General features: G+C 45.2%; 1 protein-coding gene across 2 annotated transcripts in view; it reads right to left on the bottom strand.

Moving 5' to 3' along the window:
* Window positions 1–15,264, bottom strand: part of LOC141106176 (microsomal triglyceride transfer protein large subunit-like) — a 239,517-nt gene that overhangs the window by 63,484 nt on the left and 160,769 nt on the right. For both annotated transcript variants that reach the window (XM_073596713.1, XM_073596714.1), the window contains one exon: window positions 13,498–13,722. In XM_073596713.1, coding sequence (XP_073452814.1) covers window positions 13,498–13,722 — 225 coding nt within the window. The remainder of the gene's footprint in view (window positions 1–13,497; window positions 13,723–15,264) is intronic.

The following is a 15,264-nucleotide window of genomic DNA, read 5'->3' as shown; positions in this document are numbered from 1 at the left end:
ATCTTATGCCCCGTACACACGGTCGGATTTTCCGATGGACAATGTCCGATCGGAGCGTGTTGTCGGAAATTCCGACCGTGTGTGGGCGCCATCGGACATTTTCCATCGGATTTTCCGACACACAAAGTTGGACAGCAGGAGATAAAATTTTCCGACAACAAAATCCGATCGCGTCAATTCCGACCGTATTTTGAGACCAAGATAACTGATTACTTTTTGTTCCATCACACTTACATCTTATGCCCCGTACACACGGTCGGATTTTCCGATGGACAATGTCCGATCGGAGCGTGTTGTCGGAAATTCCGACCGTGTGTGGGCGCCATCGGACATTTTCCATCGGATTTTCCGACACACAAAGTTGGACAGCAGGAGATAAAATTTTCCGACAACAAAATCCGATCGCGTCAATTCCGACCGTGTGTGGCCTGTTCCGACGCACAAAGTGCCACGCATGCTCAGAAGAAATTCCGACACGGGACAGCTCATTCTGGTAAACTTAGCGTTCGTAATGGATAAAGCACTTTCGTCACGCTGCAATGTTCAAAATGGTTTAATACAGCGCACTCTCTTCTTCTTTATAATGTGACAAGAATTAAGTCGTTTTGATGCTCATATTCACACACACTTCTCACAAACTTTTTTCGTTACTATTTATCGGGATTCCCTCAATATATTTTGATTTCTCACATCTGACAACATATTTTTTTTTTTTGGTTTTTTTACTTTAATGTAGAATCTTTTTTTGTGTTTCTCTTTTTATTTTTTTTTTTTTGGTGATTTTGATTTGTACTCCCGAAAATGTTTGTGTGTTTTTTGTGACAAGTTCCCACAACACCATTGATATGTTGTTCTATTTAATCTGTAGGAGATTATTTGGTGTTGTTGTCCCTTGTTAATTTCACATTGTACTTTAGAAATGTACCTGAATACTCACCAACAAACTGTCCTTTTTGGATGAAAACACACACAGGAGAGTAGAATCTACCTAAAAATATTTTATTAAGGGGTCACAACTATAAACAAAGAGGGAGGCAACGCTGGAGAAACTGCAGAAGTGGGCGAAGCCTTGGACCCCCGGAGCAGACATCAATTATTTAAAAGCAAAATTGGTGGCCTGAGGAGTCCATATCTAAGGGAGTGCAGTCTGGTCCAGAAGTCCCAGAGATCCGGAAAGCAGCAGATGACATCTGTGTCCCCAGGCTGTGGTCATACGAGAGACTGCAGCTTCTGTCAGACCAGACTGAACCCAGGGTCATCACTCTTTGGTCTTCCTTCCACGCTTCCTTACAGGCTTTGGCTGTGGTGGTGGAGTTGTGGCAGCAGGAGGAGGAGGAGGAGGATCGTCCCTCTCCATGACATCCGTCTTGTGTGTCAGTTCCCCACTCTCCCCCTTACGTAGGACTTTATAAATCAGGTCCTCAGAAATCTTGCGTTGGCCCTCCTGCATGCCCTGCAATTTGGTGGCAGCCATGCAGGCAAAGGCCTCTTCAGGACTGGGGAAGGCTCTGAGGGACGCCGAAGCCTCCTGGATCAGCCTGTACGCTGAATCCTGCACAGGACTGGGAGTGGCCTCCCTGGCCCTTTTATATGGCAGGCGGAGGGGAGGGACCTGAGACTCAGTCAGGCTGCGACTGGTCCCTGGCTTCTCTTGGCTGACACTTAGCCCCGCCTCCTCCTGGCTGCCACTAATCCCCGCCTCCTCCTGGCTGACACTAATAATCCCCGCCTCCTCCTGGCTGCCACATTCCACAGCCTCCTCCTGGCTGAGGTCTTCCTGTGTATGAAAAAGGGACATAGTTTTAGTATTGTTTTCATCAATCACACACAATTTTCACCTCCTGACTGCTGCAAATTCAATGTTAACAAATATAACAGACTATCCTTCTGAGCCCAGCATTTTGCATTCTTGTCCCAATTTTGGGTGCCCACTACTGTCTATTGATATGTAAAACACTTTTTTCAATCAGCAATTAGTGATCAATAATAACATCTAATAAACATCATTTATTGATTGACCAGAAATCTGTAGAAGAATGCTATACCTGACTCAAGCTGGGCTCCTCCACTTCTTCATGGCTGGAAGGCCCAGGTTGGATATCGGAAGCCTCAGCTGGGGTGAAAGGAAGAGTGGAAGGAAGCGTGGAAGGAAGAGTGGAGAGGGATTCCCTGACTTCAGTGTGGTCTGACAGAAATCGTAGTCTCTCGTAGTACCACAGTCTGGGGACATAAATGTCATCTGCTGCAGCTCTGGATCTCTGGGAATCTGTGACCTTCTTGCGCTCCCTAAGATAAGTGCTCCTCAGGCCACCAATTTTAGCTTTCAAATAGGGGATGGTTGCTGTGGGGACCACCGGCTTCACCAACTCCAGCAGTTTCTCCAGTGCTGCCTGCCTCTTCTGTTTGTGGTTATAGTGGGGGTGTCTCACCTGCCACAGACAGGGCAGCTCCCTGTACTTGTCTATGAACAGGGGCAGGAAATTGTGGTCGTTGAACCCATCCATTTTCTCTGCAAGACACAACACAAGACAAACCCTAATGTCAGGCCAAACTCCCCTAATCTTGTTACAATATAGGCTTCCATTTCGAAGCAGTATAGGCCCAAGTTTAGATCCTACCTTCGTTAGCACGATCGGCGTCTCCGATGCTCCTTCCTCCGCTCGCAGATCGTACGTAAGACGCGCGCGTTACGATTTATACACACTGCGCATGCGTATAACTCCGCCCGCCCCTGACGTTCTTTCTATTCTATTCCCCGCCCCTTTTCGTTCGGCGCAGTGGAGGAAGAGCACATGGCGGATAGACAGCAGGATCGTGCTAATTACAGCAACGAGGAGGAGGAGGAAAGGCCAGAGCCTGAAACGTCCCGATCCAGAAGGAGATTAAAGGACTCAAATATGTCCTTTGGGGAGATGTTGGAAATGGTGGACATCCTGAAGAAGGCCGACTATGATGGAAAGTATGGGCCTTACCCCAACCCCAATGTCCGAAAGGCCAAGATCATGGCGAAAGTGGTCAGGAGTCTGCACCGGAAATTCGGGGTACGACGATCGAATGATCAGCTCAGGAAACGGTGGTCGGACCTGAAATTACGAGAACATGAGCAGTACAGAAAGATCCGGAGAGTGCTGCAAAAAAGTAAGTAGTTGTGCTGTGTTCCTATTCTTTTTGTGTTTATTACATTCGTGCTGCTCCATGTGCTTTTAGGAACTGTTGTACAGTTTAAAATGGCAACTTTCATGTTCATGGGCACATTATTCGTTCGGATCACACATTTTTTTTTCGGACTATAAAATACCATTGTTTAGCCCATATGCATTTGGCCACCATTTTGAGGCCCTATACTTGTCTTCAAAGAATTGGGTTGTGTAGATGGCTTTGTTACTAGAATGAAATGCAAACTAGATTGTGTGTAAGGAGAGGACACTCAGCAGCTGTTTTCACATCTGGACACTGGAGCACTAGTGTGGGACACAAGAACACCATTTTTATTAGGGGGGCCACACAGGTGCTCCAGTGTATACTATAGGGGGGTCTCCATCGGTGAAGCTTGTACTAAACAGGTAAAGTATTGCAGCATGACAAAGGACAATAAAAAATATACATCTTGGAACTCTGCTAAAATAGATAATTGTACCCCACTTCCAAGCAATGTTTCATCTTTAGAGTTCTGCCATCAAATATCTGTGTGCTAATTATACCATTTTTGTTTTACATAGGGGAGAAAAGACTCGGAGGACACCCCTCATCCGAGGAGACCAGAGACCCCCCCCCTCTGGAAGAAGGTGAAATCCCCCCAACACAAGATGAGCAGGAGGAAGAAGACGTGGTGGAAGTAGTCACCACAACAGGTGAGTGTCTGTGACCACAGGCTCAGATAAGAGATGGATGGCGGCATTTTTTTTAGACCCAATTTATTTTGTGTTTCCTCTCTTTTTAGGTGATCGTGAGGTTGTGGATCCAGATCCTTTCACATCCGAAAGTGCCCAGATCCTGATCGGGAAGATCATGGGGTGTTATTTACAATTGGAAATCATCAAGCAAAACATCAATGATGTTATTCCAAAATATAAAAACATCATTGATGTTTTGGGGCGAGTTTAAAGCCCCTCCAAAATCACTTTCTTCTTTTGTTTGCTACAATGTGCGAAATGTTTTTGTGATTTTTCCCAAAGCCAAATTTGGAGGATGCACACAGTGTGCCAACATGTGCTATCTGCCATCACGGGAGATCAATGGACGCGTTTTGGGGGTGCAACCCCTTCCTCAATAATAAAGTAGCGGTGAGGAAGGGCTTTCTCCCCCAAAACACGTCCCTTGATCCCCCCTGATGGCAGATAGCACATGTTGACATTGGGAAATTTGTGTGCATCTTCCAAATTTGGCTTTTCCAGGGGTGATTTCACCCCATCTGAACGCAATATCAAACACAGTTCCTAAATACTCATGTCTGATATTGCCTTCCAGTTCTACCAAATGTGAACTTTGTAAGATCAAGATTTGTGTCTTTCTTGTTGGTTTTACACAGGCCTGTTTTCTATAAAATGCACATTTTGATTTTGGATAATGACACCACAAAAATTGTTATACAACAAACATGTTGGTTTGTCAGAAAAACCTTTGGTAAATGCACATGTGATTGTGCAGGTATTAAAAAGATTGTTCATCAAGAATGTGTGGATTATTGTCTCAACGCTACAACACTTTTGGGGTGATGTAATTGTTGTTTTATGAGAAAATGGGGGTAATTTCCTAAGGGGAAATCCACTTTGCACTACAAGTGCAGTTTCAGTGCAGTTGCAAGTGCACTTGTAGTGAAAAGTGTCTTTGCATTTAGTAAATAACAGCCAACAGTGCTTTGTATAAGGTTACACAATCACGACATTTTCTGCACTCCACACATTTCTGTCAGGGTCAGCTCAAACAAACACAAGCAGTAAATGTCCACAAAGAAGAGCCTGGGGGGAGATGCCTGTCGAGAACTTGAGGTCCTGCAGGCTTCTCCCTGTGGCCAAATACCGCAAGGTAGCGACCAGCCTCTGCTCCGGAGTGATGGCTTGCCTCATGCAGGTATCCTGCCTGCTGATATAGGGGGTCAGCGAAGCCAACAAACGGTGAAATACGGGGTTCGTCATCCTGAGAAAGTTCCTGAAATCATCAGGATTATTCTCACGGATATCACGGAGCAAAGGCATATGAGAGAACTGGTCACGCTGAAGCAACCAATTCTTGGTCCATGAACTCCTCCCCACCCTGTTCATGGACTGGACTTGTGTCAAGGTCTGGACCCCAACACCAAGCCCCCGCACAGCACGAACTCCACGAGGAGTACGCATACGAAACATGGCTAGAAAATGGTCGGCTGCTCAGAACGAAGTAACAGAACGCACTGAAGAACAGCAAGGCCTGTGAAGAGCGACCTGAAAAACAGCAACGAGCGGACAAGATCGCACAGAAAACTCCGATACGAACTGACTGCACGCACTGAAGAGCAGATACAAACCCACAAGCACAAACTGAACGGCAGAAAACGATCTGAAAGCCACGAGTCTGAAAAAGCGCGAATCGTCTCTCACCAAACTTTTACTAACACGAGATTAGCAAAAGGAGCCCAAAGGGTGCCGCGCTTGGTTCTGAACTGGCCTTTTCTAGTCTCGTCGTACGTGCTTGACGTCACCGCGTTCTTGGCGATCGGAAATTCCGACAACTTTGTGCGACCGTGTGTAGGCAAAACAAGTTTGAGCCAACATCCGTCGGAAAAAATCCGAGGATTTTGTTGTCGGAATGTCCGAACAAAGTCCGACCGTGTGTACGGGGCATTAGTCTGGGGTTTGCAGCATCCAATCTGGGATACTTTGTTGGGGATGAGTGTGTTTTTATACACTGTAAATCTTTCAGTATATTACTTTGATTTATTTTTTTTTACTTAAATTGTGATACTGTGAACATTGGGTAGGATTTATTGTTTAGTGTGGTGCCTCCCTCCACAATTCTCTCTATTTGTATAGAATGCCTATATATATATCCCAGAAAACTCCACAATAACTGAAGATATTAGTCATGCTCATCAGTCTAGATTGGGGGTAGGCAATCTTTGAGAGGTGGAGATCTACCTGGACAACATGGAAGAGATCAAAGATCACCAGGGTGCCGAATCTTTTTTTTTTTTTTTTTTTAAGAAATTAACTAGCAATCCCCCAATAAAAAGTAAAGACAGCATAAAAAAAACTTAGAAAAATCTTATAAAACTAATGTCATTGTAGAAATATAAACTTACCCTACCTTAAAATTTAGCTTCAGTGAGAAACTCGTATTCATTTTGCTTCACATTTTTTTTTCATGTCTGGGGAGTAAATGGTCACCACCACAAGGCTGATGCATCATGAAAGCAGAACGTCTGATACTGCAGGCTGATTTTTTTTTTTTTTTACTATTTTTTTTTACTCTGATTTCTTGCCAATGTAAGTAAGATGTAGGGCAGTGTACAGAGGTCAGTAGTATGCATAGCAGTCTACAGAGGCCAGTAGGATGTTGGGCAGTCTACAGAGGTCAGTGGTGTGTAGGGCAGTGTACAGAGGTCACTAGGATGGTGGTCAGTGTGCAGAGGTCAGTAGTATGTACAGCAGTCTACAGAGGCCAGTAGGATGTTGGGCAGTGTACAGAGGTCAGTGGTGTGTTGGGCAGTGTACAGAGGTCAGTAGGATGTTGGGCAGTGTGCAGAGGCCAGTAGTATGTACAGCGGTGTACAGAGGTCAGTAGGATGCTGAGCAGTCTATAGAGGCCAGTAGAATGCTGAGCAGTGTACAGATGTCAGTAGTATGTAGGGCAGTGTACAGAGGTTAGTAGGATGTTGGTGTCAGGGCTGGGCTCAGCCCTTCCTTCTCAGAGCAGGCCGCTCAGCTATCGGTTAATTGCCAGCTCCAATCCTTTCCACAGTGACTCACCTGTAAATGATATCCTGCTCATCAGTCCAGCTGATTACATAAGCTGTTCAGTTCAGATCTTCAGATCTTTCTCTGCCTATGCCTTGGTCAACATATCAAAGACTCTCTCCTGTTAAAGACTCGCTTGGCTGATGTCCCTTCTGGTTCCTGATTCTGCTTGCTGTTCCACTATGCTGATTCTCCAGTTTCCTGATTTCCTGGCTTGTCCTAAAGTACACTGATCCCTGGCTCCCTGATGTCCTGGCTTGTCTGACTATTCGTTCCGGTTACCGAACTCTGGCTATGTTTTGATAACGTTTGCTGTTTACCTTTTACTATTATTATTATTATTATTAAACTAGTGTGATTTTTACTGCACTTCTCTCTCGTTCTGATTCATGGTTTCTGACAGTAAGCAAAGGCCATGAATTCAGAAGATGCCGTCAATCCACTTGTTTGTAATATTTTTTCCAGATTGGATAAGCAGAATCACCGCATGGATCAGTTTGCCATGGTGTTACAGATGCTCCTGAATCGCACGGCTCACCCGTAATCTCCCACTGTGGCTGTTCCAGTACAACCTGTGTTGCAGGCTGCCCCTGGTGCTGCTCCAGTCTCTGTGTAGGTACCCACCTCGAGTATTACCTCTTTAAGATGTATGTCTGGTTCCACTCCCCTTCTCCTGTGATTTGGAGGCGATCCAGTCCAATGCAGAGGGTTTCTTAACCAGGTTAAGATATACTTTGAGATGTTGCCCCAGGCATTTCCCACGAACAGAAGCAAAGTAGGATTTGTGATATCTTTGCTTTCTGAGAGAGCCTTGGCCTGGGCAAACCCTCTATGGGAGACGCAAAAACCCGTTGTCCTGAGTTACCCAGAGTTTGTGGCTTCCTTTAAAAGGGTATTTGACGTTCCTGCGTGCTCTGCTTCTCTTGCCAAGTGCCTCGTGTCCATCAGAGTACGAGAACTGTTGCCGATTACGCCACTGAATTCCGTACTCTGGCAGCAGAGGTTGCTTGGAACAATGAGGCCCTCATGGCTGCTTTTTCTCATGGTCTCTCGGATACCATCAAAGATAAGATAGCAGCCCGAGATATACCCACTGAGTTGGAGAAGTTGTTAATGTTTGCCATCCTCATAGGCACCAGACTCAGAGAAAGACTCTCTTTTAAGGAGCACTTGCGAAAACCTCCTGTACATTTGTCCCCTAGCTTTGCAGTCCCACCCTTGCCTCCCTCGCCTCCCATTCCTCCTGGTACCGAGTCGGTCAGTGAGGGTGAACCCATGCACTTGGGCTTCACACCTCTCTCTGCAGATGAGAGAACCTTTAAGAGGAGGGAGAGATTGTGCCTTTATTGTGGCCAGGCAGGTCACTTTTTTAAGTCTTGTCCTACCCGTCCTGGGAACACCCGAACCTTGAAGTCCTGTAGCAGACAGACCTTAGGTAGCGTTTTTTCGTAACCAGTTGTCCAGAAGGATAAGCCCCTGGTTCCAGTTATCCTTTCTTCATCTGAGTCGTCCGTCAAGATATAGGCTCTAATCGACTCTGGGGCTGCAGGCCTGTTCATTGATGCTGCCTTTGTATCTAAGCACTCAATTCCGCTGCAGCTTCATGCCACTCCACTTGCCATTGAGGCTCTTGATGGGAGACCTCTACAGCCTGCCCATATGACCCATGAGACTGTTTCATGCCATAGGGGCTCTTCACCATGAGATAATCCAATTCCAAGTCATTTCCTCACCTAAGTTTGCGGTGGTTATTGGTTATCCTTGGTTACGGAGGCACAACCCCTCTTTTGATGGGCTTCGTGCTGAGGTTCTTTCCTGGTCACCACAATGCAGCAAGACATGTTTTCAGAAGGTGGATAAGGTCCTGTGCACCTCTTCACTTTCCTCCCTGCCGGAGGAGTACCGCGATTTTAGCGATGTCTTTGACAAAGATCAAGCCGGTAGTTTGCCTCCACACTGGTTGTATGTTTGCGCAGTTGACATTCAACCAGGTGCCATACCCCCTCGTGGCCAAGTTTACCCTTTGTCGGTCTTGGAGGATAAGGCCATGGAGGAGTATTTTGCAGACACACTTTCTCGAGGATTCATCCGCAAATCCTCGTCTACTGCTGAGGCTGGTTTCTTCTTTGTGAAGAAGAAGAGTGGTGAACTGAGACCTTGTATTGATTATAGGGGCCTCAATCGTTTCACGATCAAGAATGCTTATCCAATTCCGTTGATTATGGAGTTATTTGACCGCCTCAAGGGAGCAACATTTTTCACAAAGCTTGATTTAGAGGGGCATACAATCTTTTGAGGATCAAGGAGGGTGATGAATGGAAAACTGAGTTTAATACCAGAACGGGCCATTATGAGTACCTTGTAATGCCATTTGGCCTTTGCAATGCCCCAGCAGTTTTTAAGGAATTTATCAGCGATATCCTTTGAGATTTGTTGCAGCTATGTGTGGTGGTTTATCTCAACGATACCCTCATATTTTCCAAGTCCCTATAGAGCCACCACACAGACGTCTGAAGCTGAGAGAAAAGAATCTCTATTGTAAATTGGAGAAATGTGGGTTATGTCATTTCCACTGCTGGTTTTTCGATGGACCCAGAGAAACTTTCTGCAGTGCTACAGTGGCCTGACCCGTGGGTATAGTAGGTAGGGCAGTGTCCAAGGGTCAGTAGTTTGTAGGGTAGTGTACAGAAATCAGCAGTAGGTAAGGCAGTGTACAGAGGGCAGTAGGATGCTGGTTAGTGTACAGAGGCCAGTAGGATGTAGGGCAGTGTACAGAGGTCAATAGTATGTAGGGCAGTGTACAGAGGTCAGTAGTATGTAGGGCAGTGTACAGAGGTCAGTAGGATGTTGAGCAGTGTACAGAGGTCAGTAGTATGTAGGTCAGTGTACAGAGGTCAGTAGGATGTAGGGCAGTGTACAAAGATCAGTAGTGTGTAGGGCAGTGTACAGAGGTCATCAGGATGTTGGGCAGTGTACAGAGGTCAGTAGAATGTTGAGCAGTGTACAGAGGTCAGTAGTATGTAGGTCAGTGTACAGAGGTCAGTAGGATGTAGGGCAGTGTACAAAGATCAGTAGTGTGTAGGGCAGTGTACAGAGGTCATCAGGATGTTGGGCAGTGTACAGAGGTCAGTAGGATGTTGGGCAGTGTACAGAGGTCAGTAGTAGGTAGGGCAGTGTACAGAGGTCAGTAAGATGCTGGGCAGTGTACAGAAGTCTGTAGTATGTAGGGCAGTATGCAGAGGTCAGTAGTAGGTAGGGCAATGTCAAGGGGTCAGTAGTATGTAGGGCAGTGTTCAGGGGTCAGTAGTTTGGTAGGGCAGTGTCCAGGGGTCAGTAGTATGTAGTCCAGTGGTGTGTAGGGCAGTGTACATAGGTCAGCAGGATGTTGGGCAGTGTACAAAGATCAGTAGTGTGTAGGGCAGTGTACAGAGGTCATCAGGATGTTGGGCAGTGTACAGAGGTCAGTAGGATGTTGGGCAGTGTACAGAGGTTAGTGGGATGTTGGGCAATGTACAGAAGTTAGTACGATGTTGGGCAATGTACAAAGGTCAGTAGTAGGTAGGGCAGTGTACAGAGGTCAGTAAGATGCTGGGCAGTGTACAGAGGTCAGTAGTATGTAGGGCAGTGTGCAGAGGTCAGTAGTAGGTAGGGCAATGTCCAGGGGTCAGTAGTATGTAGGGCAGTGTTCAGGGGTCAGTAGTGGGTAGGGCAGTGTCCAGGGGTCAGTAGTATGTAGGGCAGTGTACAGAGGTCAGTAGTAGGTAGGGCAGTGTCCAGGGGTTAGTAGTATGTAGGGCAGTGTACAAAGGTCAGTAAAAGTTAGGGGAGTGTACAGAGGTTAATAGGATGAAAACAAGTGTACAGAGATCAGCAGTAGGAAGAGCAGTGTATAGCATTCAATCGGGCAGAGGACAGGGGTGAGACGTTCAGAAGACAGGGGGTCAGGAGGGCCCAGTACAAGGGTTTCATTAGAGTATGGTACTGGGGGGTCAGGAGGGCATGTTGCAGAGGGGGTCAAGAGGGCACAGTACTAGGGGCTCAGGAGGGCAGAGTACAGGGGGGTTAAAAGAATATGGTGCAGGGGGTTCAGGAGGGCATGGCACTGGGGGATCAGGAGGGTGTGGTATTGGGGTGTCAGGAGGGTACAATACTATGGGCTCAGGATGGCAGTGTACAGAGGGATCAGGAGGGCACGGTACTCGGGGATCAGGAGGGTGTGGTATTGGGGGTCAGGAGGGTATGGTACTGGGGGATCAGGAGGGCAAGGTACTGAAGCTCAGGAGGGCAGAGTACAGGGAGGGGTCAGGAGGGCATGGTGCAGGGAGGTCAAATAGGCATGGTGTAGGGAGGCCAGGAGGGTACAGTATTGGAGATCAGGAAGGCACAAAGTTTTTTCCTTATGCGGAATTGTGCAGGGAAGCTGCCATGGCAAAACTGCATGTTCTGGCGCTGTTTTCTGCTGGCCCTCCTCCCACATGATATCACCCGCAAGTGCCTTTCATGGATCGGAGGGAAGGACCGGTGTGGAGGCGCTCACTGCAGTCAGTGGAGAGCTCAGACGTGTTCAAACCCACCCGAGCTATTTCAGGGGCTTTCCCCACCCAGCAGCTGCATGTATGCAATAAACAAACTTCTTTTGTTGCTTTAGACTGTAGAACTGGCCTTCATAAGAGCTTTACTAGTGGGTCTTGAATCCCTCAACTTACTACTAGCCATTCACTATACATGTATTATTATTTTTTTTTTCTTTTTTAGCTTATCTTTTTTTTATTATTCCACATCATACAGTTAATAAAATCTGACAGTTCCATCTTGATACAGTTTCCACGTTGCAATTTTTGTCTATAATGCAGATGCTTTAAAAAATCTTGCTGATATGAAGTGACATAAATACGAAAAGACATGAATTGCCTATATGAAAGAATAATAAGTAACATTGTGGAAATCAGTGTAAGATGTTGTATTAATGGTGTTGGAATATATTGTTTAGGGTAAGGGTGGCAAGGGTTATATGAGTTATATGGTGGTTCCATTATTATCATTAAGAACAGTAAGGCTGTTATAAGTTATATGGTATTTCCACTGTTATGTGTAAGAATAGTAAGGGTGATATGTGTTTTATGGTGGTCCCATTGTTAGGGTAAGAATGGTGAGAGTGATATGGGTTACATGGTGGTTCCATTATTAGGAATAAGAATTATGAAGGTGAAATGAGTCATGTGGCATTTCGCTAATTGAAAGGTGGGAAAAGATGGAAAGAATATTGAAGGTATTGTGGGAGGATAGGGAAAGAAGGGAAAGAAGAAAAATGTAAGGGTGGAAGGTGTTAGAAAAGGGAGGGAAGCGGTGATATAAAGAGAAGGAAGAGGAGAATAAGGGAAAGGAAAAGGAAAGAAAGGAGGTGTTGGGGGAGGGGGGATACTACCCTGAAAAGCCCCAGAGTGCTGGGGCTAATGGAGCGGTCTCATGTTCCTACTATGATGTTTTTATATTGAGTTGGTGTAGTGCATTCGGGATGTCAATGCGGTTCTACAGTGTTCTTCCTTGTTGTAGAGAGTGGCTGTAAGGTCTTCCTTATGCATAATATCACTCACTTTATTAAACCAGAGGAGAAATCTGGAGATGATGTTTATAGTAAGGGAATTTGTGCATTTTTTTTTTGCAGATGAGTTTTTCAGATAGTGTCTTCTATAGCCACTAATGCTACCTCTTGGGTCATGTCTGACTGTGTCCCAGTAAGGTCTCAGTTTTTGGCAAGACACATATAGAAATAGAGTGTACTATAGTAATGGAGTATATGGCTCAATTAAGTGTTGTGTAAGCTTGAGAAAGAGGCTTGGGTGGCCTTGAAATGCATGGCTCCGCCCCTCTGGCATCCCGATGGCATGACTTCTGCTCTGCATCCCACAAGAAGCCCTCTGCCATCTTGTCAGTTTTTACTTCCTTATCTAAAGTGTCATCCGACTGACTTTCCAGGCTGCAAGTTTTAGGAAGAGTCTCCCCATCCCAGATGCATGAGCCGACCACTCATGAACTGCATACAAAATTGCCATTTTCTCTTCTTCCCATGTGAGTTGCTAATTTACTAATGTTTCTCAGTACATTAATGCTCCACTTAGTTTGGCTCCCTCAGTGTGTTCTCTTGGTCCTGCAGGTGTATCCATCCACCCAGTTTTCCTATCCTAGTCTGAAGTTCCCTGTTGTTGTGCATTGGAAGCCCTTATTATGAGCCTGATTTTAACTGTCACAATGTGAGTTGCCATTTGTCTTTTCAGCACAATAAATCTCTTACTATACTACACTCAAATTGCGCCCTGATTTTCTTCTAATCTACACAAATAGAATACCTGCTTCAAATTTACATGTCCAGCATTCTAAAGGGACTAAATAGATTGTGAAGGTCTGCTGAAACATGGTAACATTAGTACATACACTGCGCTTTTAGACTGATGAGAATGTCCAGGGTTTGACACTTGTATAAACATAGATGCAAGTGTTCCTTGCACAGACAGGCACAGTGATGTCACATAAGTCTTAAACATGCAAATAACTTTTAAAAATGTACCTCCAGATAATCAACTAGTAGAACATTCCCTTTCATCGCACTTAAAGGTTCTCCACTTCCCGAAAGCACTTTAGATATTAAGTCCATGTATCCTTTGAAATATATCACTGGTCGCAGCTGGACATCAAACAAGACAGTGGACAATCCAACTGATGCATCTTCTCCTTCATCCTCCTTCTCTTCATTGCCAATCAGAAATTCCAACCCTTGAGCTTCAACAGTGAACTACGTGTGAGAAGTATATATAAGTACCTTCATCATTTTAATTCAAATTCTGCTACAAAACATAATATGCCGGTGGATGTGACATAAAAACTTTCAGCATAAAAGTAAAAGGCGATAACAGCAAAGGGGATGTTTTATTCATAATTGAATTCTCAAAGTGTAATCAGTGTAGTATCAGTTCCTTCTGTCTTGCTATATGCACTTCTGTAATCTAAAGTGATGTGTTGCGATTAATTAGTCTTAGCAACAGAAAGCAGTCCATATACACTCACCGCCCACTTTATTAGATACACATTGCTAGTATCGGGTTGGACCCCCTTTTGCCTTCAGAACTGCCCTAATTCTTCATGGCATAGATTCAACAGGGTGTTGGAAACATTTCTCAGGGATTTTGGTCCATATTGACATAATGGTATCATGCAGTTGCTGCATATTTGCCGGCTACACATCCATGCAAATCTCCCGTTCCACCACATCCCAAAGGTGCTCTAGTGGATTGAGATCTGGTGACTGTAGGGGCCATTGAACTACAGTGACCTCATTGTCATGTTCAAGAAACCAGTGGTGATATGACTTGAGCTTTGTGTGACATGGTGCATTATCCTGCTAGAAGCAGCCATCAGAAGATGGGTACACTGTAGTCATAAAGGGATGGACATGGTCAGCAACAATACTCAGGTAGGCCATGGTGTTTAAACGATGCTCAAATGGTACTAAGGGGCCCAAAGTGTTCCAAGAAAATATCCCCTACACCATTACACCACCACCACCAGCCTGAACCATTAGTTACATAGTTACATAGTAGGTGAGGTCAAAAAAAGACACAAGTCCATCAAGTCCAACCTATGTGTGTGATTATATGTCAGTATTACATTGTATATCCCTGTATGTTGCGGTCATTCAGGTGCTTATCTAATAGTTTCTTGAAACTATCAATGCTCCCCGCTGAGACCACCGCCTGTGGAAGGGAATTCCACATCCTTGCCGCTCTTACAGTAAAGAACCCTCTACATAGTTTAAGGTTAAACCTCTTTTCTTCTAATTTTAATGAGTGGCCACATGTCTTATTAAACTTCCTTCCCGCAAAAAAGTTTTATCCCTATTGTGGGGTCACCAGTATGGTATTTGTATATTGAAATCATATTCCCTTTCAAGTGTCTCCAGAGAGAATAAGTTCAGTGCTCGCAACCTTTCCTCATAACTAATATCCTCCAGACCCTTTATTAGCTTTGTTGCCCTTCTTTGTACTCGCTCCATTTCCAGTACATCCTTCCTGAGGACTGGTGCCAAGAACTGGACAGCATACTCCAGGTGCGGCCGGACCAGAGTCTTGTAGAGTGGGAGAATTATCATTTTATCTCTAGAATTAATCCCCTTTTTAATGCATGCCAATATTCTGTTTGCTTTGTTAGGAGCAGCTTGGCATTGCATGCCATTGATGAGCCTATCATCTACTAGGACCCCCAGGTCCTTTTCCATCCTAGATTCCCCCAGAGGTTCTCCCCCCAGTGTATAGATTGCATTCATATTTTTGACACCCAA

Source organism: Aquarana catesbeiana, linkage group LG08 (genome assembly GCF_042186555.1).
Source record: "Aquarana catesbeiana isolate 2022-GZ linkage group LG08, ASM4218655v1, whole genome shotgun sequence".
NCBI classification, from domain to species: Eukaryota; Metazoa; Chordata; class Amphibia; order Anura; family Ranidae; genus Aquarana; species Aquarana catesbeiana.
This window is presented reverse-complemented; position numbering and strand designations above follow the sequence as displayed.